We start from the raw sequence: 25,842 nt of genomic DNA, 5'->3' as shown, positions 1-25,842 counted from the left end.
TCCCATGTGGTAGAATTCTTATTTCTAGAAACATTTAGTAGTGGAGAATCCATAGGGGAAAATGTGAGTTGTTGCATTGTCTTATTTTACTGAAATAAAATATTGTGTTAGTTTCAGTTGTATAATAGTAATTCAGTATTTTTATACATTATACTCTACTTAAAGTTAGTACAAAATAATGGCTATATTTTCCTGTGTTGTAAAATATATCTTTGTTGCTTATTTTATACACAGCAGTTTGGATCTCTTAATCCCCTGCCCCTGTGTTGTAACTGCTCTTCCCTCTCCCCACTGGTAACTACTGGTTTGTTGTCTGTATCTGTGAGTCTGTTTTGTTATACCCATTTATATTTTATATTCCACATACAATTAATAACAGAGCATTTTGTCTGACCTACTTCACTAAGCATACATAATACCCTCTAGCTCCGTCCATGTTGTTGCAAATGGCAGGATTTTATAGTGTCTTTTCATGGAGCATAATCTATCAAAATATTGAATCTGTTGTACACCTGAAATTAGCATAATGCTGTAAATCAACTATATTTAAACTAAAATAGGAAGAATGAAAGAAGGAAGGAAAGAAAGAATAATTAACACCAGTCCTTCTCAAACTCTTCCCCAAAAAATCAAAGACGAGAAAACACTTTCAAAATCTTTTCACAAGGTTAGCATTTTCCTTTTAACAAAACCAGGACAGGACTGACTGTAGTACAGAAGAAAAGTATAGGTCTATATCCTTGATGTGTATATATGCAAAAATTCTCAATAAAATACTAACAAATAAAACTCAGCAGCATATTAAAGTAATCATTCACCATAACTAAGTGGGATTATCCTTTTGATGCAAAGATGATTCAGCATATGCAAATCAATGTGATACATCACATTTATATCATTAAAGACCCATATGAACATCTCAATAGATGCAGAAAAGCATTTGACTAAATTCAACAGCTCTTCATGTAAAAACTCTTAGCAATTTAGGCACCGAAGGAATATACTTCAACATAATACATGCCACATATGACATAAGACTTCAGCTACCATCATACTTAATGTTAAAATGTTGGAAGCTTTTCTTCTAAGATCAGCAATAAGACAAGGGTACTCATTTTCACCCTGTCTATATTTATGGTAAAGGAAGTCCTAGCCAGAACCGTCAGAGTGGAAAAACAGTAATAGATATCAAAACTGGAAAGGGAGAAGTACAATTGTCTCCATTTGCCAATGACATGATTTTGTATAGAGAAAATCCTAAGACTCAACCAAAATTTACAGGATCTAATCAATTCAGTAAACGTGAGATTAAAAATTAACACACCAAATTCAGTCATACTTCTGTATGCTAACAGTGAATATTCTGAAAAAGAAATTGATCCCATTTATAATAGAATAAAACACAATACTTAGGAATAAATTTACCTAAGGAGGTGAAAGGGCTCTACTCTGAAATCTACAAAGCTCTGATGAAAGAAATTAAAAACACTAATAAAGGGAACATATTCCATATTCATAAACTGGAAGAATTAATAGTTTTAAAATATCAGTATTACCAAAAGGCACGTTTGGTTTTAATGTGATCCCTATTAAAATTTAAATGGCAGTTTTTACATAAATGGAAAAAAAATACTCCTAAAATGTATATGTAATCTCAGAAGACCCTCCACTGGCATACTACTAACCAGGATTCAGTGTCAAGCAATCCAATTTTCAGTTTACTTCAATTTTGTGCCTTTTATCCTTCCTTCTTTGAGCCTATTATTTGTGCTTTGCCATTTGTTGCAAGAATGACTGTAAGAGCCATTCATAGGATTTTATGAACATGGAGAAGACGGGCAAGAGACTGTGGGCATATACTGGACCAACCTGACATACGCTAGACACTGGACTGGACCCTGACCTGTACACGAGTTTACACTGGACAACACCTTGACTGTACACTGCACTATACACTGGGGGGTGCCCTTGACCTGTACACCAGGTGTATCCACATGTGCTCCAATGTGTCTGGATATTCACTGGATCTCCTCAGCGGTGCACTGGCCTGAATCCTATACTGTATGCTGGATGTACACTGGCCCATGCACTGCTATACCCTGCATGTACACTGGGATGTACAGTGTGAAGGAAAAAGCACTAGCATGGCGTTTTCCAGTACATCATGGACATACGTCCTGTGAACACATATGTGCAAAATCCCCAGCTCTAATGATTTCAAGATTGTTCCTTCTGATTTTTCCTTGAGGTCCAGGTAGACACAATCGGTCCATTTTCAAGATGCCAAAAAAGGTTAAAGGTGAACTTGCTTACCTTGTATTACAACCAAAGAGTGATTGATTCTAAATTATTTAATGTGTAGCTCGAAAAACCAAAACCCCACAACTGAACTTGGTGCAAATGTCTATTTGTCTACCCATAGCTGTTTTCCAAGGAGAATATCTGGGGAGAAACCCTTGTAAAGAAGTTCTCATCATAGAGTTCAGGGAACATTACTTCTGAATCCCTTTTGTTTCTGTCTCTTTATCAGTTTTCCCAGATGGCCCCAAAATAAAGCCACGGGGCAACAGAGGATGTCATAATTCCAAGTAACAATGAAGAGATACTTTCTATTCACATAAAAAAAGGTGCAAGGATAAATGAATATTCACATGTGAAAATAAAACCCTGTGCTACTATTTTACATCATTCACAGAAAAGAAAAATGTATTCAGGATTTGAATATAAGACTTTAAACCAAGAAACACTTAGAAGAAAAAAAAAGGAATAAAGTTTCTTGTCATGGGTAATGATTTTTTTATATGATACCTAAAGCACAAGCAACAAAATTTCAAAAATAAACAATTTGGACTACATCAAGCTAAAAATTTATGAACAACAAAAGAAATCCTCAAAATGAAAATATAACCTCCAGGCTGGGAGAAAAATTTGTAAACCATCTATCTGACAACGGGTTAAGATATATAAAGAACTCATACAATTTAATAGCATAAAAATAAATAACCCACCTAAATATGCATAAAGACCTGACATTTCTCAGAAGATATATGGAAGGCCAACAAGGACATCCCAAGATTAACATCACTAGTCATTAGGGAAATACACATTAAGAACACAAAGAGAGATCACCTCATGCCTGTTCAAATGGCCATCATCAAAAAGATAGGAGATAACAAATACTGGCTTGAAATGGAACCTTTGTGCACAGTTAGTAGGACTGAGAATTGGTATGATCACTGTGAAAAACAGCATGGAGGATCCCCCAAAAATTAAAAATTAAATTACCACATGATCCAGCAGTTCTACTACTGGGAGTATATTCAAAGGAAATTAAAACATGAACTGAAAATGATAAGTTCACCCAGATGTTCATAGCAGCATTATTTACAATAGCTAAGACATAGAAATAATTAAAGTGTTCATAAATGGATGAGGATTTGTGCTATGGTGAAGAGTTGTGGTATGTAGTTACAATATTATATTATTCAGCCAGAAAAAATAAATGAATACTACTATTTGCAACAATATGATGGATGAATCTTAATGGCATTATGGTAAAATAAATCAGACAGAAAAAAGCAAACACTGTATGATTTCAGTTAGAGGTGGTATCAAGAAAGCCCAAATAAATGAAAACATAGAAAAAGAGATCAGACTTGTAGAAGCGGAGGATGGATGCTAAGGGATTGAAAGAAGGTGGTCAAAAGGCACAAACTTCTCTAAGATAAATGAGTGCTGGGGATGTAATGTACAACATGACAAAACTATAGTTAACATCCAGTTCAATTCAGTTCAGTCACTCAGTTGTGTCTGACTCTGTGACCCATGAATCGCAGCATGCCAGGCCTCCCTATCCATCACCAACTGTTTTTCTGGAACTCTCTTGCTTTTTCAATGATCCAGCGGATGTTGACAATTTGATCTCTGGTTCCTCTGCCTTTTCTAAATCCAGCTTGAACATCTGGAAGTTCACAGTTCACGTATTGCTGAAGCCTGGCTTGGAGAATTTTGAGCATTATTTTAATAGTGTGTGAGATGAGTGCAATTTTGCGGTAGTTTGAGCATTCTTTGGCATTGCCTTTCTTTGGGATTGGAATGAAAACTGACCTTTTCCAATCCTGTGGCCACTGCTGAGTTTTCCAAATTTGCTGGCATATTGAGTGCAGCACTTTCACAGCATCATCTTTCAGGATTTAAATAGTTCAACTGGAATTCCATCAACTCCACTAGCTTTGTTCATAGTGATGCTTTCTAAGGCCCACTTGACTTCACATTCCAGGATGTCTGGCTCTAGGTGAGTGATCACACCATTGTGATTATCTGGGTCATGACATTTTGTCTTAATCTCAATACAGGGCGACACTATGACATAACCAAAGTAAGTAAGGAAGTAAATATTGAAATCAGGCTGCATTTTAAAAACTACAGTACTTAAAACAAAGATGACCATGAATGTCAATTCACTTTGTCTTGCTCAGACCATTACTGAGAAATTATCCTTAGCTCTCTAATTCAGCTACCTCGTTTGAGAAATGGTGATAAAATTTTCTATTCCATAGAATTATCAGAATTAAAGGTGATAATACATATAAAAGAGCTGCACAATGTCTGACATGACATAAATGTTAAATTGATTGTAAATGATAACAATGATTGGAAATATTCAAAACTGTTGAAGAAGGTGGTATATATATAAGAGGATGGAAAAGCTATTCTATGCAAGTGAAAATAAAAAGAAAGCTGGAGCAGCAATACTTATATCAGACAAAATAGACTTTAAAATAAGGACTGTTAAAAGAGACAAAGAAGGATACTACATAATGATCAAGGAATCAATCCAAGAAGATAGAACAATTGTGAAAATAAACACACTCAACATTGGAGCACCTCAATATATATGAGACAGATGTTAACAAACATAAATGAATAAATTGACTAACACAATAACAATAGGGGACTTTAACTCCTCACTTACACCAATGGACAGATCACCCAGTCAGAAAATCAGTAAGGAAACACAGGTCTTAAATGGCACATTAGGCCAGATAGATTTAATTGATACATATATACATATAAAACATTCCATTCAAAGAAGAACACACATTCTTTTCAAGTGCACATGGAACATTCTCCAGGATAGATCACATGCTAGGTCACAAATAAGCCTTGGGAAATTTTAAAAAGTTGAAATCATATGAAGCATCTTTTGCATTCATGACTCTATGAGATTAGAAGTGAACCAGACTCTGCCCTCACTTTCCTGGGAGTGCACTGGCCACAGCCACTGCTACAAGACCTGCAAGCAGGCACTAAGTGCTGCCCCCAATATCCCAGGAGCACGCAAGTGCCTCTGCATGCACACTCCATATCAAGGGGATAACAGCCAGCACATGCTGAGAAAGAGGCAGCAAGCATCCAAACTAAAAGCATTCCCTCAATTCCAAAGGACATAGCGAAGTAGAAGGCCTTGAACTCACCTCCTATCACAAAAAAACAAAAGCACAACCAACCATTGAATGGCAATTAACTAGACTAGAACCCACAAAATGATGTTTTACATTTAAACAAAAAGAAGCCAAAATGAAATGGTATGAGGGGTACTTTCATGACATAGTCAAATCTCATATGTGTTGGGTGGATAACCCAGAAGCTGGAAAATAATAATATCACAGAGGTTCTCACAGAAGAGTGAGAGTTTGGATCCCTATATCAGGCTCCCTAGCCAGAGGCTCTGTCATTGGGAAGAGGAATCCCAAGAGCATTTGCTTTTGAAGGTCAGCAGGACTTGAGTGCAGGAGCTCCACAGGACTGGAAGAAACAGACTCCACTCTTGGAGGGCACACAGAAGATTTCACATACATTAGGACCCAGTACAAAGCCCAGTAAGGAGCCTGGCTGGACCAACCTACAAATGTTAGAGGGTTTCCTGGGGAAGCAGAGATTAGCCATGGCTCAGTGAGGAGTGGGAAGACACTTGTGGCAAAGGCCTCATGGAATAATGATAAGTGTCAGCTATCCCAGAGGTCATCACTCTGGCACCAAGACTTGACCCTACCCCACAGTCTACAGGCTCTAGTGCTGCCTCCATTTAACTTTCCATATCTATTCTTTCTTTCCTCTCAAAATATTTGTTAGTTTCATTTTCTTTGCTTTATTCCCCACTTGGCACCATGCTTTAGTTTTGTTTTCCATTTTCTGCTTTACTTAGTTTTGTTCTTAACTGTCAAATATAATTTTAAATTTCCTTTGTTCACCTGGTCAATCTACCGTACTTTATTTTTGTTGGACTGTTTTGACTTTGCTCATGGGTGTATATGTATATGTGTGTATTAGTGAAAGTGAAAGTGAAGTCACTCAGTCGCCTCTGACTCTTTGCGACCCCATGAACTGTAGCCCACCAGGCTCCTCTGCCCATGGGATTCTCCAGGCAAGATATTTTAATTATTATTTGTCTGATTTTGTAACTGCCATTTGTCTGGGGTTTATCTTTGGTTTCTCATTTTTGGATATTTGTTTTAATCTCACTTAATGCCATAACAAACCACTTGTAGAATATTCTTTCCTGACCAGAGATCAAGCTCTGAGCCTTTGGAGTGGGAGCACTGACTCCAAGACCCTAGACTACCACAGAACTAACCCTAGGGAGCATCAAATAGTGAGAACTCACACAAAGGAAACCACTTGAATACAAGACCCAGTATCACTCAAACACCAGTAGCACCCCGTGCAGGATGCCTCATCTAAACAACAAGCAAAGCAAAAATACAAACCCAATCATCAGCAGACAGGATTATCCCCTCACTCAGCCTTGCCCACCAGAGGAAAAACAAAGAAACAAACAAAACCTCAGCACAGATCTCACCCTGTAGGAAGCTTACACAAACCACTGGGTCAACCCTAGGAGGGTAGAAACCAAAAAGAAGAAAGAATTCAACCTTTTACAAGGAAAGAATTCCACTTTCCTTGAACCCTGGGAAAAGGACACCTCAAACACAAAAAGTTAAAAAAAAAAAAATGAAAAGGCAGAGAAATACTTCACAAATAAAGGAACAAACTAGAAACACAGAAGCCCACATAAATGAAAAGGAAATAGGCAAACTACCTGAAAAAGAATTCAGAATAATGATAGTAAACACGATCAAGAAACCTTGAAAACAAAATGGAGAAAATGCAAGAATCAATTAAGAAAGACCTAGAAGAATTAAAGAATAAACATACAGAGACAAAACACAATTACTGAAATTAAAAATACTCTAGAAGGAATCAATAGCAGAATATGTGAAGCAGAAAACGAATCTATAAGCTGGAAGATAAAATGGTGGAAATAACTTCTAAAGAGCAGAATAAAGTAAAAAGAATGAAAAGAAATGAGGATAGTCTCAGAGACCTTTGATACAATATCAAATGCACCAACATTCGAAATATAAGGGTCCTGGAAGAGAAAAAGAAAGGGTATAAGAAAATTTTTGAAGAGATTATAGTTGAAAATTTCCCCAACATGGAAAAGGAAATAGTCAATCAAGTCCAAGAGTCAGAAATTGTCCCATGCAGGAGACCTAAGGAGAAACACGCCAAGACACATACTTATCAAACTAACAAAGACTAAACACAAAAAAAGAATATTAAAAGCAGCAAGGGAAAAGCAACAAGTAATATACAAGGGAAACCCCATATGCTTAACAACTGATCTTTCAAGCAGAAATGCTGCAGGCCAGAAGGGAATGGCAGGATATATTTAAAGTAATGAAAGGGAAACATCTACAAACAAGATTACTGTACCTCGCAAGGATCTCATTCAAAATTGATGAAGAAATAAAAAACTTTTCAGGCAAGCAAAAGTTAAGAGAATTCAGTACCACCAAACCAGCTTTAGAACAAATGTTAAAGGGACTTATATAGTCAAGAAATACAAGAGAAGAAAAAAGATCTACAAATTCAACCTTAAACAATTAAGAAAATGGCAATAGGAACATATGTATCAATAATTACTTTAAATGTAAATAGATTAAATGCTCCAACCAAAAGACACAGACTGACTGAATGGATACAAAAACAAGACTCATATATATGCTGTCTACAAGAAACCCACTTCAGATCTAAAGACACATATAGACCAAAAGTGAGAGGATAGAAAAATATATTCCATGCAAATGGGAAGCAAAAGAAAGCTGGAGTAGCAATCCTCATCTCAGACAAAATAGACCTTAAAGAAGATTACAAAACATAAGGAAGGACACTACATAATGATCAATGAATCAATCCAAGAGGAAGACATAACAATTGTAAATATCAATGCACCCAACATAGGAACACATCGATATATGAGACAAACAGTAACAGACATAAAAAAAGAAATTGACAGTATAACAATAATAGTAGGAGACTTAAAACACCTCACTCACACCAATGGACAGATTATCAAAACAAAATTAATAAGGAAACAGAATTCTTAAATGATACATTAGATGAGATGGATCTCATTGATATCTTTAGGACATTCCATCCAAATGCAGAAGAATACACTGTCTCAAGTGCACATGGAACATTCTCCAGGATAGACCACATCTTGGGTCACAAATTGAACTTCAGTTAATTTAAGAAAATTAAAATCATATCAAGCATCTTCTCCAACCACAATAAGACATGACATCAATTACAAGAAAAAAAGTGTAAGAAACACAAACACTTGGAGATTAAACAACACGTTTCTAAATGTCTACAGGTTACTGAAGAAATCAAAAGGGAAATCAAAAAATTTCTAGAAACAAATGACAATGAAAACACAACAACCCAAAACCTATGGGATACAGCAAAAGCAGTTCTCAGTGGGAAGTTTATAGCAATATAATTCTACCTCAATAAACAAGAAAAACATCGAATAGACAACCTATCTTTATGCCTAAAGCAACTGAACAAAGAACAACAACAACAAAACACCCAAAATTAGTAGAAAAAAAAGAAATCATAAAGATCTGAGCAGAAATAATGAAAAAGAAATGAAAGAAACAACAGTAAAGATTAATAAAAGTAAAGGCTAGTTCATTGAGAAGATAAACAAAATTGACAAACCTTTAGACAGACTCATTAAGAACAAAAGAGAAGAATCAAATCAACAAAATTAGAAATGCAAAAGGAGAGGTTACAACAGACAATGCAGAAATACAAAGGATTATAAGAATGACACTAAGGCAATAAAATGGAAGAAATGGACAGATTCTTAGAAAAGTTCAATCTTCCAAGACTGACCCAGGAAGAAATAGAAATTATGAACAGCCCAATTACAAGCACTGAAATTAAAGCTGTGATTAAAAATCTCCCAAAAAACAGAAGCTCAGGACCAGGTGACTTCACAGAATTCTATCAAACGTTTAAAAAAGAGGCTAATGCCTATCCTTTGAAAACTCTTTCAAAAACTTGCAGAGGAACACTTCCAAACTCATTCTACAGGGCCATCATCACCCTGATACCAAACCAGACAAAGACAACACACAAAAAAGAAAACTACAGACCAATATCACTGATGAATATAGATGCAAAAATCTTCAACAAAATTTTAGCAAACAGAATTCAGCAACACATCAAAAAGCTCATACACCATGATCAAATTGGGTTTATTCCACAATGCAAGGATTCTTCAATATATGCAAATAAATCAATGTTACACACCATATTAACAAATTGAAAGATAAAAAACCATATGATAATCTCAACAGATACAGAAAAAGTCTTTGACAAAATTCAGCACCCATTTATGATTAAAACTCTTCAATAAAAGGGCATAGAAGGAATCTAATTCAACATAGTAAAGGCCATATATGATAATCCTACAGCAAACATTATTTTCAATGGTGAAAAACTGAAAGCATTCCCCCTAAGATCAGTGACAAGACAAGGGTCTCCACTTTTGCCACTATTATTCAACATAGTTCTGAAACTCCTAGCTATAGCAATCAGAGAAGAAAAACAAATAAAAGGAATCCAGATCAGAAAAGAAGAAGGAAAGCTGTCACTATTTGCAGATGACAAGTTACTGTACATAGAAAACCCTAAAGATAGTATCAGAGAATTACTAAAGCTAATCAGTGAATTTAGCAAAGTTGCAGGATACAACATCAATATACAGAAATCAGTTGCATTTCTATATAGTAACAATAAAAAAATCAGCAAGAAAAATTAAGGAATCAATCCCATTCACCATTGCATCAAAAAGAATTAAATATCTAGGGATAAACTTACCTAAGGAGACAAAAGAACTGTACACAGAAAATTATAAAGACACTGATGAAAGAAATCAAAGACAACATAAACAGATGGAGAGATATTCCATGTTCCTGGGTAGGAAGAATCAATATTGTGAAAATGACTATACTACCAAACACAATCTACAGATTCAATGCAATCTCTATCAAATTACCAATGACATTTTTCACAGAGCTAGAACAAGAAATTTCACAGTTCATATGGAAACACAAAAGACCCTGAATAGTCAAAGCAGTCTTGATGAAGAATGGAGCTGGAGGAATCAACCTTCCTGACTTCAGATTATACTACAAAGCTACAGTCATCAAGATAGTATGGTACTGTCACAAAAACAGAAATATTGGAACAAGATAGAAAGCCCAGAAATAAACCCATGCACCCATGGGTACCTTATTTTTGACAAAGGAGGCAAGAATATACAATGGGGCAAAGACAGCCTCTTCAACAAATGGTACTGGGAAAACTGGGCAGCTACATGTAAAAGAAGGAAATTAGAATACTTCCTAACACCATGCACAAAGATAAATTCAAAATGGATTAAAGACCTACATGTAAGACCAGAAACTATAAAACTCTTAAAGGAAAATATAGGCAGAACACTTGACGACATAAATCAAAGCAAGATCCTCTATGACCCACCTCCTAGAGTAATGGAAATAAAAGCAGAAGTAAACAAGTGGGACCTGATTAAACTGAAAAGTTTTTGCACAGCAAAGGAAACTATAAGCAAGGTGAAAAGACAACACTCAGAATGAAAGAAAATAATAGCAATTGAAACAACTGACAAAGGATTAATGTCCAAAACATGCAAGCAGCTCATATAACTCAATACCAGAAAAACAAACCACCCAATCAAAAAGTGTGAAGACCTAAACAGACATTTCTCCAAAGAATACACCCAGGTCTCCCACACTGTAGGCAGACACTTTACCATCTGAGCCACCAGGGAAGTCAAAGAAGACATCCAGATAGCTAACAAAGACATGAAACAATGCTCAACATTGCTCATTATTAGAAAAATGCAAATCAAAACTACAGTGAGATATCACCTCACACTGGTCAGAATGGCCATCATCAAAAAGTCTACAAGCAATAAATGCTGGAGGTGTGGTAAAAAGGGAACACTCTTGCACTGTTGGTGGGAATGTAAATTGATGCAGCCACTATGGAAGACAGTATGGAGATTCCTTAAACTAGGAATAGAACCACCATATGACCCAGCAATCCCACTGCTAGGTATATACCCTGAGTAAACCAAAATTGAAAAAGACACTTGTATTCCATTGTTCATTGCAGCACTCTTTACAATAGCTAGAACATGGAAGCAACCTAGATGTCTATTGACAGATGAGTGGATAATGATATTGTGGTACATATACAAAATGGAACTCTACTCAGCTATAAAATGGAACGCCTTTGAGTCAGTTCTAATGAGATGCATGAACCTAGAACCTATTATGCAGAGTAAAGTAAGTCAGAAAGAGAAAGATAAATATCGTATTCTACTGCATATATACAGAACCTATAAAAATGATACTGAAGAATTTATTTACAGGGCAATAATAGAGAAAAAGACATAGAGAATAGACTTGACATGGGGAGAAGGAATGAGAGGGTGAGATGTATGGAAAGAGTAACATGGAAACTTACATTACCATATGCAAAATAGAAACCCAATGGGAATTTGCTGTATGTCTCAGGAAACTCCAACAGGGGTTCTGTTTCAACCTAGAGGGGTAGGAGGGGAGGGTGATGGGAGGGAGGTTCAAAAGGGAGAGGTTCAAAATTCTGTAAAGCAATTATCCTTCAATAAAAAATAAATAAATTAAAAAAAGGGTGGAGGCACAGACTGAGAAGATATATGAAAAGTTTTTAAAGAGCTAGAACATTCAAGAAACAAAGAGATGAACAATATAATAACTGAAATGAAAAATACACTAGAAGGAAGCATTAGCAGAATAAATAAGGCAGAAAAATGAAAAAGTAAGCTGGAAGACAGATTGGTGGAAATCACTGCTGTGGAACAGAATAAAGAAAAAAGAATGAGGAAAATTTAAGACCTCTGGGACAACATTAAATGCACCAACATTCACATTATAGAGGCCCCTAAAGGAAAAGGGCCTAAGAAATGTATGAAGAGATTATAGCTGCAAACGTCCCTAAAATTAAAAAGGAACCATTTATTCAAGTCCAGGAGCACAGAGATTCTCATACAGGATAAACCCAAGGCAGACCACATTGAGACACATATTAATCACACTGACAAATACTAAAGACAAAGAAAAAAAATATTAAAATCAAGAAAGGAAAAGAAACTAAGGAATCCCCATAAGGTTATCAGCTGATTTTTCAGCAGAAACTCTGCAGGCCAGATGGGAATGACGTGAAATATTTAAAGTTATGAAAGTGGGGGGAAAAAAAAAAAAACTACAACAAAGAGCACTCTACCCATTACGGTTCTCATTCAATTTGGTGCAGAAATTTAAAAAAATTACTGTTAAGCAAAAGGTTAGAGAATTCTGCACTACCAACTAGTTTTACAAAAAATGCTAAAGGAACTTCTCTAGGGAGAATAGAAAAAGCCACAACTAGAACCAAGAAAATGGGAAAGCTCACTTGGAAAATGCAAACATGAAGAGCAAAACATCCATGCAGAAATCTGGTATCAAAACCAGCAATCAAGAGAAGAGGACAGTACAAATGCAGGATATCAGAAATGCATTTGAAATTAAGAAACCAGCAGATTAGAAATTTTGTACATGGATAGATTTCTATATCAAAATCTCATTGGAACCATAAGCCAAAAATTTACAATACAAACACAAAAAAGAAAAAGCAATCCAAACAATCCAAACAATAGTCATCATATCACAAAAAAAGTGAACAAAAATGGAAGGAAAGAAAAAGGACCTGCAAGGACAAATCCAAACAATTAACAAGATAGCAATAAGAACATTCATATTGTTGATTACCTTAAATGTAAATAAATTAAATACTCCAACCAAAAGACATAGACTAGCTGAATGGATGCAAAAACAAGACTTGTTTATATGCTGCCTACAAGAGACCCACTCCAGACTCAGGGATATACACATACTGAAAGTGAGGGGATGGTAAAGGGTATTCTATGCAAATATCAATCAAAAGAGAGTAATAGTAGCAATGCTCATATCAGAAAAAACCGACTTTAAAACAAAGGTTATTAGAAGAGACAAGGAAGGACACTGCATAATAATCAAGGGGTCAACCCAAGAAGAAGATAGAACAACTGTAAATATATATGAACCCAACATAGGAGCACCTTAATATATAGCAAAAATTAAGAGCCGTAAAAGGAGAAACCCATAGTTATAGTAATAGTGAGGGACTTGAGAACCCTACTTGCATCAATGGATCGATCACTTAGACAGAAAATCAATAAGAAAGCATAGGCCTTAAATGACACATTAGACCAGATAGACAATTTATAGAACATTAAATCTGAGAGCAACAGGATACACTTTCCTCTCAAGTACACATGGAACATTCTCCAGGATAGATCACATCTTGGGCTACAAATCAAGCCTTGATAAATTTGAGAAAATTGACATCAAACATCTTTTCTGATCATAACACTATGAAATCAGAACTCAAATATAGGGTGGGGTGAGGGGAGACAGCAAAATGCACAAACACGTAAAGGCTAAAAATATGTTACAAAACTACCAAAGGATCACTGAAAAAATGAAAAAGAAAGTAAAAAAAAAATCTAGAGAAAAATGACAATGAAAAAAACTATGATCTGAAACCTATAGGACACAGCAAATACAGATCTAAGAGGGAAGTATATAGCTATATAATCTTACCTTTGTAAACAAGAAGAATCTCAAGCAACCTGACCTGACATCTAAAGCAAGTACAGAAAGAAGAACTAATGAAAGTGAAAGCTAGTAGAATGAAAGAAATTTTAAGATCAGAGCAGAAATGGTGAAATATAGAGGAAGAAAACAATAGAAAAAAATCAATGAAACTAAAACCTGGCTTTTTGAAAAGATAAATAAAATTGATAAACCTTTAGCTAGACTCCTCAAGAAAAAAAGCTAAATAGCTCAAAAAAAAAAAAAAAAAAAAAAAACAACTAGAAATGAAAAAGGATAAGTTCCAACTGAACCTACAGGAATACAAACAATCAGGAGACCACTTCAAGCAACTATATGCCAAGAAATAGACAACCTAGAAAAAAATGGATGAATTCTTAGAAAGGTATAATTCCCCAAGTCTAAACCAGGAAGAAATAGAAAATATAATCAGATCAATTAAAGTACTAAAATTAAATCTCTGATTAGAAAAGTCCTATTAAACAAAAGTCTAGAACCAGATGGATTCAGAGACAAATTCTATCAAACATTTAGAGACGAGTTAACATTATCTCTTTGAAACTCTACCATAAATTTGCAGAGGAAGGAACACTTCCAAGCTCATTCTACAAGGCCACTGTCACCATGAAACAAAAAACAGACGAAGATACCACAGAAAAAGAAAATTACAGGCCAATATCACTAATGAACATATGTGCAAAAGTACTCCACATATTACTGGTCAATTGAATCCAACAATACATTAAAAGGGTCATACACCGTGATCAAGTGGGATTCATCCCAGGGATTCAGCGATTCTTCAATAACCACAAATCAATCAGTGTGATAAACCACATCAACAAATTGAGGAATAAAAATAATACAACCATCTTAGTAGATGAAAAGTCTTTTGCCAAAATTTAACACACCGTTTATGATAAAAGGTAAAACAGCAAGTGAACATAGAGGGAATTTCCTCAACATAATAAGGGCCACATATGACAAACCCACAGCTGATATCATTCTCCATAGTGAAAAGCTAAAAGCATTTCCTTTAAGACCATGAATAAGACAAAATGTCCATTCTCACCACTTTGATTCAACATAGTTTTAGAAGTACTAGCCTCGGCAATCAGAGAAGAAAAAGAAACAAAAATATTCCAAAATGGAAAAGAAAACTGTCTTCTGTTTACAGATGACATGATACTATACATAGAAAATTCTAAAGACACTATCATAAACTACTAGAGCTCATCAACGAATTCCACAAAGTTGCAGAATACAAAATTAATGCACAACAACCTCTTGTATTTCTGTACATTAACAATAAAAGATCAGAAACACAAATTAAGGAAACAATTCCTTTTACCATTGCATCTAAACTACCGGACCACCTGACCTGCCTCCTGAAAAATCTGTATGCAGGTTAAGAAGCAACAGTTAGAACTGGACATGGAGCAACAGACTGGTTCCAAATCAGGAAAGGAGTGCCTCAAGGCTGTATATTGTCACCCTGCTTATTTAACTTATATGCTGAGTACCTCATGCGAAATGCCAGACTGGATGAAACACAAGCTGGAAACAAGATTGCTGGAAGAAATATCAATAGCCTCAGATATGCAGATGACACCACCCTTATGGCAGAAAGCAAAGAAGAACTAAAGAGTCTCTTGATGAAAGTGAAAAAGGAGAGTGAAAACGTTGGCTTAAAACGCAACATTCAGAAAGCTAAGATCATGGCACTGGCTCCATCACTTAATGGCAAACAGATGGGGAAACAATAGAAACAGTGAGAGACTTGACTTTAGCTTTTGGGCTCCAAAATCACTGCAGATGGTGATTGCAGCCATGAAATTAAAAGAGGCTTGCTCCTTGGAAGAAAAACTGTGACCAACCTAGATAGTATATTTAAAAGCAGAGACATTATTTTACCAACAAAGGTCCATCTAGTTAAAGCTATGGTTTTTCCAGTAGTCATGTATGAATGTGTGAGTTGGACTGTAAAGAAAGTTGAGTGCTGAAGAATTGATGCTTTTGAACTATGGTGTTGGAGAAGACGCTTGAAAGTCCCTTGGACTGCAAGGAGATCCAACCAGTCCATTCTGAAGGAAATAGGTCCTGAATATTCATTGGACGGACTGATGCTGAAGTTGAAACTCCAATACTTTGGCCACCTGATGCAAAGAACTGACTCATTGGAAAAGACCCTGATGCTGGGAAAGATTGAAGGCAGGAGGAGAAGGGGACAACAGACGATGAGCTGTTTGAATGGCATCACTGATGCAATGGACATGAGTTTGAGTAGGCTCCAGGAGTTGGTGATGGACAGGGAAGCCTGGCATGCTTCAGTCCATGGGGTCACAAAGAGTTGGACATGAACTGAGTGACTGAACTGAACTAAAAGAATAATCTATCTAGGAATAAATCTTCCTAAGGAGATGAAAGACCTGTAATCTGAAAACTGTAAAATATTAATGAAAGAAATTGAAGATGACTCAGAGAGGTGTTTCATGTTCTTGTATTGGACGAATCAATATTGTGAAAATGATTATACTCCACAAGACAATCTACAGATTTAATGATATCCCTATCAAATTACAAATGGCATTTTTCATAGAACTAGAACAAATGAGACCTAGTTAAACTTAAAATCTTCTGCATATCAGAATAAACCATAAGCAAAACAAAAGGACAACCCACTGAATGGGAGAAACTATTTGCAAATGAAGTGACCAACAGGAGTGTTATCTCTAAAATACACGAACAGCTCATGCAGCTCTATGTCAAACAAACAACCCAACCAAAACATGGGCAAAAGATCTAAATAACAGTTTCCCCAAAGAAGACATACAGATGCCAGAAAAGCACATGAAAGGATGCTCAACATCAGTAATTATCAGAGAGATGCAAATCAAAACTACAATAAGGCATTGCCTCACACTGGTCAGAATAGCCATCATCAAAAAATCTACAAATGATAAGTGCTGGCAAGGATGCAGAGAAAAAGAAACCCTCCTACACTGTTGGTGGGAATGTAAATTGGTACAACCACTATGGAGAATGGTCTGAAGGTTCCTTATAAGACTAAAAATGGAACTACCATATTATCCAGGGATCCCTCTCCTGGACATATATCCAGAGAAAACTAAAAATGGAACTGCTGTATGATCCAGCAATCCCACTCCTGGGCATATATCCAGAGAAAACTGAACTTCAAGGTACATGCACCCCAATGTTCATTAAAGCACTATTTACAATAGCAAAGACATGCAAGCAACTCAAATGTCCATTGACAGAGGAATGGATAAAGATGTGATACATATATACAATGCAGAATTATTCAGCCATAGAAAAAGAACAAGATAATGCCTTTGCAGCAACATAGATGGACCTAGAAATTATCGTATTAAGTGAGGTAAGTCAGAGAAGGATCTCATATGTTATTACTTATGTGTGAAATCTTTAAAAAATGATACAAAACAGAAATAGACAGACATAGAAAACAAATTTATGGTTACTAAAAGGAAAATGAGGGGAAAATTAGGATTATGGATTAAAATAAACACATTATTATATGTAAAATAGATAACCAACAGGGACCTACTTTATAGCATAGGGAACTATACTCAAAATCTTGTATTAACCTATAACAGAAGATAATATAATGAAAAGGTATATTTACTTGCAACTGAATCACTTTGTACAGCTGAAAAATAACACAATTTTGTAAGTCAACTATAATTAAAAATAAAAATAATTTAATTTTTTTAAAAAGTGGCAACAATAGTGAAAAGATTTAAAATTCTGAGGAATCATCAAAAAAACAGATATGCTTGCTCTAGAGATGAGATGATTCAGAAGAGACATAAGAGCTCTCTTCTAAGAATGAAGAATAAAAATGTGATACAGGGATGAAGAGTTCTTTGATTACCAAGGATGAAAACAAGGATCAGTGAAGATGGGCAAAAAAAAATCCAATTTTTAACATTCAGAATGGTACAGAGTTGCATGAGTAAAATACATTCCATGGTGGTGAGTTCTTCAAGATTGGAGAACTTAGAGCACAGGTTTTGATGACTTTTGAATATGGTTGCTCTAGACTAATTAAGTATAGGTCAAAATTTGGTTATGTGTCCTCTAGGGTATATTCTGGCCCTGATATTCTCGGGTTTTATGAATATTTGGCAAGGCGGTTTTAACCATAAAAGGTGGCCATTTGTCTCACCTTAAATTTTTAGCTGTTCATTGTCTGAGGTGAGAAGTTACTGTAAGCAACAGACATATAAATAAGCAGCAGCACTGAGTAATATTCTATTGTAAGTATATACTACATCTTTGTCTATTCATAGGTCAGTGGACATTTAGGTTGCCTCTGTGTCCTGACTATAGTTAACTGCACAGCAGGGAGCATTGGGGTACATGTGTCTTTTTGAATTATGGTTTTCTTGGGGTATTTGCCCAGTAGTGGGATTGCTGGGTCATATTGGGTCACTTGTAGTGATGTGGATAAACCTCAAGTCTGCCACACAAAGTGAAGTCAGAAAGAGAAAAATAAATATCATATGTTAATACATGCATATGGCGTCTAGAAAAATTGTACCGATGAACCTATTTGCAGGGCAGGAATAGAGACGCAGATGTAGAGAACACACTTGTGGACGCAGGGAAGGAAGGGGAGAGGGTGAGACAAATTGAGTAGCATTGACCTATATATACTACCACGTGTAAAGCAGCTAGTGCAAAGCTGCCGTATAGCGCAGGGAGCTCAGCTTGATGCTCTGTGATGACCAAGAGGGTGGGATGGAGGGGAGGCGTGAGGGAGGTTTCAGAGGGAGGGGTTATATGTATAAAGTATACATATAGCTGATTCACAGCAGAAACTAACAACATTGTAAAGCAATTACACTCCAATTAAAAAAAAAAAAAAAACAAGAAGGAAACACTGCAAAACATTGTTTCAGTGTTTGAATGCTATTGACCTTCAATCCTTTATGAGTAGTCAAGGTCTTTACTCCAGAAATTATACTTTGCTATAATTTGGGGAACTCCCACCTCAAGGTGGGAGGTGGCACCTGTAATAAACATCCTAAAAACTATCTCATAGAAGAAAAATTATTTTGAAACCAGGAAATCTAATGATGCTGCTTAGATAATTGCTACCTCTGTGATACTGAATGAATCAGTCAGCCTTTCTGAGCCTCGGTTAATTCTTTTGTAAAAAGGGAATAGTCAGACTTCCTTCCATAGCTGAGGCAGAGATAAAATTAGATGAATGCGTTTCCATGTGTCAGGTTATTCACTGTGAACTGGGAAAAGTACAGCAGCATGATTTTCCACTCAAATGAGTCCTTGATCATTCATGCATTTTTAGCTGCTTAGTTATAATTTTACTTAGAAATATGATTTTTAAGAAACATTTAGAAAAAAGTTTCAAGAACATTTCTTTTTTAAACTTAAAAATGTCTCCCTGTTAACACGGACAGCTCTGCAGGCAAGGGGAGGGAAAGGCAGGCTTTTTATACCTGAGTGTACATGTGTGCATCTGTTTTGAGCAAAATAGGAGGTGGTCAGGGGGTTACTATGACGGTCAGAAATCTGTCCTATGTGCTCTGTAAAGTGTTTATAACATCAGTGTTCTTCATGCAGCTTATTGCTTCCCTAATGATGAAACCTCCTTAACCTCACTTCTAAATAGGACGGGAAGATATTCTGCCGGCGGACAGCTTGCGATTGCCAGAATCCAAGCGTTGACCTTTTCTGCTGCCCAGAGTGTGACACCAGGGTCACAAGCCAATGTTTGGATCAAAATGGACACAAGCTCTATCGGAGCGGAGACAACTGGACTCACAGCTGCCAGCAGTGCCGGTGTCTGGTATGTTGTCTTCCTTGAGTGTGTTGTCCCTTATACTCTCGAGGGGTTTACAAACTCAGCTGCCTATGGGCTTTAGTTTCCTGCTATTTGTGATCCTGGGCAGGAAGATGTGGGTCCTGTGGCTAGGTAAGGGGCAAATGCTCTTCCAGAAGACATTCATATTCCACTGTTTAAAACAGCATGCAAGACATTTACATAGGACAAATTTGGCCCAAGTTACTTTGCAACTGCTACTTTTTAGCAAATCCAGTACAATGAAAATTCCCACATTACAGAAAGCTTTTGAGGCCTTGATCAGGAGTTGTAGTTCTTACAAAGCCAAGTCTTTCATTTCTTGGGACATTACCAATAAAGATTTCAGTATAAGAGATAACAGAACATAGTAGAAATACCAGGGAATGATATTGATTCTAGGCCACAGAGACCTAGAATTCAGTCCTGGTTCTCCCATATACAAGCTCTGTGTGATTAACTTGGGCTAGTCCTAGAGTTTCACTTGATCATTCTTTCCTTCAGTGCATACAAGTGGCTGAACACCTATTTTGTAGGGCTGTTGTGAAGATCAGAGGTATGTGTGAATGACAAATATAGCATTTGACGCATAGAAAGTACTTAATGCACAGCATTAACTACTGCTCATGTTTCCTGGATCAAAAAATTGGCTTCAAGAGCTAAACCATCATATAGAAAAGTGAAGTGTTCCTTTGTATCTAAATATGGGGATACTAAGGGTATAATCAGGTTTGAGAAATTTCAGAGAAAAAACTTAATTTCTGGAACTGGTTCTTTCTGTTTCAGATTATACCACAGACAGAGATTCCTAATGTTGCAAAGACTGTTAAAAAACATTATCATAGTGAATATGATAGTCTATCTCTGAGGGAATTACAGCCAGTGGACTTGAGTCATAACTAAGTCAATTTGTAATGGAAACTGTTAGCTGCATTTTGTAATGTAACAATTTCTAAAGTTAATGATTCAGTCTATAGATATTGTATAAAGACAGGCATTCAGAGGCATTATGATGTAAATTTCCACTGGGTTTTCTAAAGTAACCTGGTGAATGTGCAGATAATCTTAGTAGAAATAATTCCTTCTTGATTACTCCTAATGCTGAGTATAAGTTAGATATATTCAAATCATAGCCATTTTTCACATCTCCCATTCAAGAACAAACTCAACACAGCTATAGCATTAGCTCACATATCAGTCTGAAAAATTGCATTTCTAAGAAGCCAGTCTTCAGCACTCAGAAGAACAAGTATTAATTTTAGACATGAAATTTTTACAGAATTTCAAGAGGATCCCCTGCCATTCCAGACCCTAATATTTTCTGGGAAAAGTGATGCTAATGAATATAACTTTGTGATGACTTGAGAATATAGTGGGTTATATTTAATGTCAATAATTTGCACATGCCAGATCCCAGATGATGTAACAGTGATCATGACGTGTGTGCTAAGTCACTTCAGTCATGTCTGACTCTGCAACCCTATGGACTGTAGCTCACCAGGCTCCTCTGCCCATGGGATTCTCCAGGCAAGAATACTGGAGTGGGTTGCCATGCCCTCCTCCAGGGGATCTTCCTGACCCAGGGATTGAACCCATGTCTCTTACATCTCCTGCACCAGCTGGGAAGCCCCGTGAGCATGACAGACGTGGGCAATCATGAAGCTAATCAAAGGCCATGATCTTGTGATGCTGACTGAGTTTGAGTATGAGTTTGCATTAATTATAATAAGTGTCATGATAACAGAAAAGTCTACTTGGAGAAACGGATCTGCTATGTGCAGTTCAGTGGGGCCGCAGTTGCCAGTTTATAGACTACTTGGAGGCTGCATCTAAATGTAACACTGCACTGCACATTAGTATCACTAGCCAGACAGAACATTCAAAACCATTCTGAAATGGTTCTCCTGATATTGCACAACCTCAGTTGTAAATCTGACACAAGCACCTCAGTGTGATGTTGTTGAAATAGTACAGTGATACAGGTTCCTCCTTTGACCTTAAGAAAAATAAGTTTCTCTTTATATACTAGCCCCGTATCATCTCTTTGTTCATTTGATTAGCGTTTACTGACCAGAACTGTGCTAAGTATCAGGGAGATAAAGGAAAAAGTCCAGAACCTGAAAGCTGAAAACTTAACCTGGAATTGTATTAATAACTACAATAAGGATCAATAAGAATCACTATAAAAAATAATTATGGATTGCCATTGGCACAGAGAGATGGGACCTAACTCTCGCCATGGCTGCAATATAGACGTCAGCAAAAGCATACTGGAGGAGATGATGCCTGTATTCCTTCTTTAAAGAGGAAGCACCTCATACCCATATAGCATCATACACACAACGATGCTAAAGTAGGAACAGTCAGTGAGGACGGTCATGGGTATTCCTGAGGATTTCCCTCTCTGGGACTTTGGCCGCAGGATTGTGCAAAAAGCTAATGAGGAGGCTTTTTTTTTTTTTTTTTGCTTTTTCTCCACAGGAAGGAGAGGTAGACTGCTGGCCACTCACTTGCCCCAGTTTGAGCTGTGAGTACACAACTGTCCTGGAAGGGGAATGTTGTCCCCGCTGTGTCAGTGACCCCTGCCTGGCTGATAATATTGCCTATGACATCAGGAAAACTTGCCTGGACAGCAATGGCCTTTCGAGGCTCAGCGGCTCAGTGTGGACAATGGCTGGATCTCCCTGCACAACCTGCAAATGCAAGGTAATTGGGTGTCCCGAGGATAACCAGAGACATCTGGTACCAGAGAACATCCGCAGGAGAGCCACTCCTGACAGTTCTGAATGCACGGGTTCCCAGGGGCGTGAAAATAGGCAGGCATTTGCTTCTCACCGGAGGTTAATCTGTCTGAATGGATGGCAGTTGTACTGTGTATAAAGGCAAATTCCAAGTGAACATGGAACAAAATAATCCTCTCTTGCCTGTAAAATATGGAATTTAAATAATTCACCCTAGGCCCAATTATGGCTGATTTAAGCTATTTTGACCTGAATATGGGAAAGAATGGGAAAAAAAAAAAAAAAAAAAAAAGATCTATTTTCATCCTGGAAAAAAATTTTAAGCTGTTTCAGGCAACTGTCTATGTTAGAAGAAAGTGTTTTATAAATCTATGAAGTTGTTTGCTTTGTTTAATTATCACAATGCCTAATGCAGGGACTTGAAGCTCCTGCTGTAAGATTTAATTAATTGTGATTATTTTCTTGTCTTTTTGGAGGCATTCCCGTGAGGCATCCTCACATGTCTTTAAAATTAAAAACTGACCCCTTCCTCCCTTCTAAGCTTATGGAAAGCTATGACTGTAGTAGACTTTAGGCAGGGTCAAATTTCTGCTGAAACATCTGCTTAAATTCCCATGATTAAGCATGTTAAAAATATTAATCCATTTGATTCTATCAAATCCTGGCTCAGCTTCAGGCATCAGTGGAAAGATCCCGACTTGCCTTTTTATGCTGTTATAAATGTGGGTTCTTTTTTCTGAGAAGTATTATCTTAAAATGCAGCCCTGATAGGAAAAGGACATCAAACTTCATAAAGCAAAAGTAATGGTCCCGTATTCCTTCAACCCCATCAAACACAATGACCAGGGAATATATAGACCTATGGTATTCAGTATTATTTCTCTGAGGTCAGGTTTGAAATTCATTTAGGAGAATTATAAAGGTATATTTACACTGTGTGTGCACACATGATCAGTTGCTCAGTCATGTCTGACTCTTTGCAACCCCGTGGACTACAGCCCACCAGGCTCCTCTGTCCATGGAATTTCCCAGACAAGAATACTGGAGTGGGTTGCTATTTTCTCCTCAAGGGGATCTTCCAGACTCAGAGACTGAACCAGCATCTCCTATGTCTCCTGCATTGACAGGCAGATTCTTTACCACTGAGCCACCTGGAAAGTCCATATTTAATATTAATATGTGTAATTGATTTCTCATAAATTCCTAATAATTGATATGTACCTTCCCTCTCATAGTCACCATGAGAGAGTCAGTATTTACCCCTAATATGCCCGCCTTTCTGGAAGTCATTTTGGAGTTATTTTTAGGTTCTTTTTGGTATTTTTGACTAGTTTTATTAATGGCAATTTATCTTTCAGATGGTTAATTTTGGAAAGAATCTCAATTAGAGTAATTGTAGTGAATAAACTGTGTGAACAACAAGTTGGAAATACAGAGGAGTCTCAAACATGGTCTGAGTTCAGATGGGGTGTATGAAGTTTCACTGCCAGCAGAACCCAACAAAAGGGACCCTGCAGGGTCTCATAAGTCTTGCCTTCCGTTTTACTGCTCTTCTGGCATTTGTCTAGTAATCGCTTTTATAGCATTCACGGAACTGGTCTCAAAATGTAACTGATCATTTTGAATGTAAATGTGGACACTGTGTATTGATTTGTATTCTATGTCTCTGGCTAATACTTGTGTCTTGCACAGAATGGAAGTGTCTGCTGTTCTGTGGATCTGGAGTGTCTTCATAATAATTGAAGTATTTAAAATGGACTCATCATCGCAGAAGAAAAAAGGACAGAATAACCATCCAACATGATGAAGCAGGAGTTGGTGTTTGTTTTTTTTTTAACCACAGACAATTACCAAAGTTCCCACTGAAGGAAGGTGTTTGGGGGCTGCCTTTTGGACCCACAATGTTGCTCATCCTTGCTAGCCTAGTCTAGGTGACTTATAGTGCATTGCACTTAAGCCTATAATTGTTTAAAAAAAAAAAAGTGTCCTGTGTTGTAAATCACGTTTCCCTTATCAGATCATTTACAGACACATTTAAATGATCTCATGGTAAATGTTGATGTATTTTTTGGTTTATTTTGTGTACAAACACAATAGAGACTTGGCTCCTTTTATTTATTTTTTTCTGGATTTTTGGATCAAATTCTACAATAAAGTTGCCTGTTGTGATTTTTGTCCCATCCACTGAATACTTAATATTCAGATTCCTATGAAATGCATTAATGTGTGTATGTACAACCTAACTGCCTCTTAAATTGCAAACTGTTGGACACATCTAGATCCCCACTCATTCAGCTTAAACCAGCTGAAAGCAATTATGCTATGTTAAAGAAGGGAAAGACCACAGATACAAATAAATAGCTATTTTGAAAAGAACTTTCTCCTCCCTCTTACAAACAAAATGAAACAAAATCTCAAGCCACAATTTAGAAGCAACAATGCTTGCAGCCTTTTCTGGCATTGAAAGAGAAAGTATCTTTGCATTGGTTTTATATAGTATTTAATAACTTACAGGGCATCCGTGGGGGCTCAGCTGGTAAAGAATCCACCTGTCGTGCGGGAGACCTGGGTTCGATCCCTAGATTGGGAAGATCCCCTGGAGGAGGGAAAGGCTACCCACTCCAGTATTCTGGGTTGAAGAATTCCATGGACTATATAATCCATGGGGTCGCAAAGAGTCAGACACGACTGAGTGACTTTCACTTTCACTTTAATAGCTAACAAGGGACTTCCATGCCTGTTCATACAAGTTGCCATGATAGCATAGGTGCAGGGTATTATTCCTACATTATGTAAGAGTAAATCAATGTATCCCAATCAACCAATTTGTTCAGATCTAGTTGACTTATTGAGATTGTTAATCAGGTCTCCTAATGCCTTCCCAATGATATTTTTGACTAAATCATGCAACATCTTATATGGTAGAGGGTATACTTTTAGGAAAGCCATTTATATATTCAGTAGCTGTTTTAGAACACTGAATATTTTTATTTGAGCCACTACCATTATTTTTAAAAGTTGGCAGTTACTGAGTTACACAAAATGAATAAAATGTGCAATGACATTGTATCTGAGCTGAAAATTCAAACCTAGGTTGTAATTTCAAGTGAACTACATCTTT

At 36.7% G+C, this 25,842-nt stretch overlaps 1 protein-coding gene across 2 annotated transcripts in view; it reads left to right on the top strand.

Moving 5' to 3' along the window:
• NELL1 (neural EGFL like 1) overlaps positions 1–24,821 on the top strand; it is a 994,502-nt gene extending 969,681 nt beyond the window's left edge. For both annotated transcript variants that reach the window (XM_065936472.1, XM_065936471.1), the window contains 3 exons: positions 19,792–19,968; positions 22,462–22,686; positions 24,414–24,821. In XM_065936472.1, coding sequence (XP_065792544.1) covers positions 19,792–19,968; positions 22,462–22,686; positions 24,414–24,464 — 453 coding nt within the window. In that variant the 3' untranslated portion in view covers positions 24,465–24,821. The remainder of the gene's footprint in view (positions 1–19,791; positions 19,969–22,461; positions 22,687–24,413) is intronic.
• Positions 24,822–25,842: the final 1,021 nt, after the last annotated feature.

This window comes from Muntiacus reevesi, chromosome 5 (genome assembly GCF_963930625.1).
Source record: "Muntiacus reevesi chromosome 5, mMunRee1.1, whole genome shotgun sequence".
In the NCBI taxonomy this organism is placed as follows: domain Eukaryota; kingdom Metazoa; phylum Chordata; class Mammalia; order Artiodactyla; family Cervidae; genus Muntiacus; species Muntiacus reevesi.
Note: the sequence above shows the minus strand (reverse complement) of the source record. Positions and strands in the feature narration are given on the sequence as shown.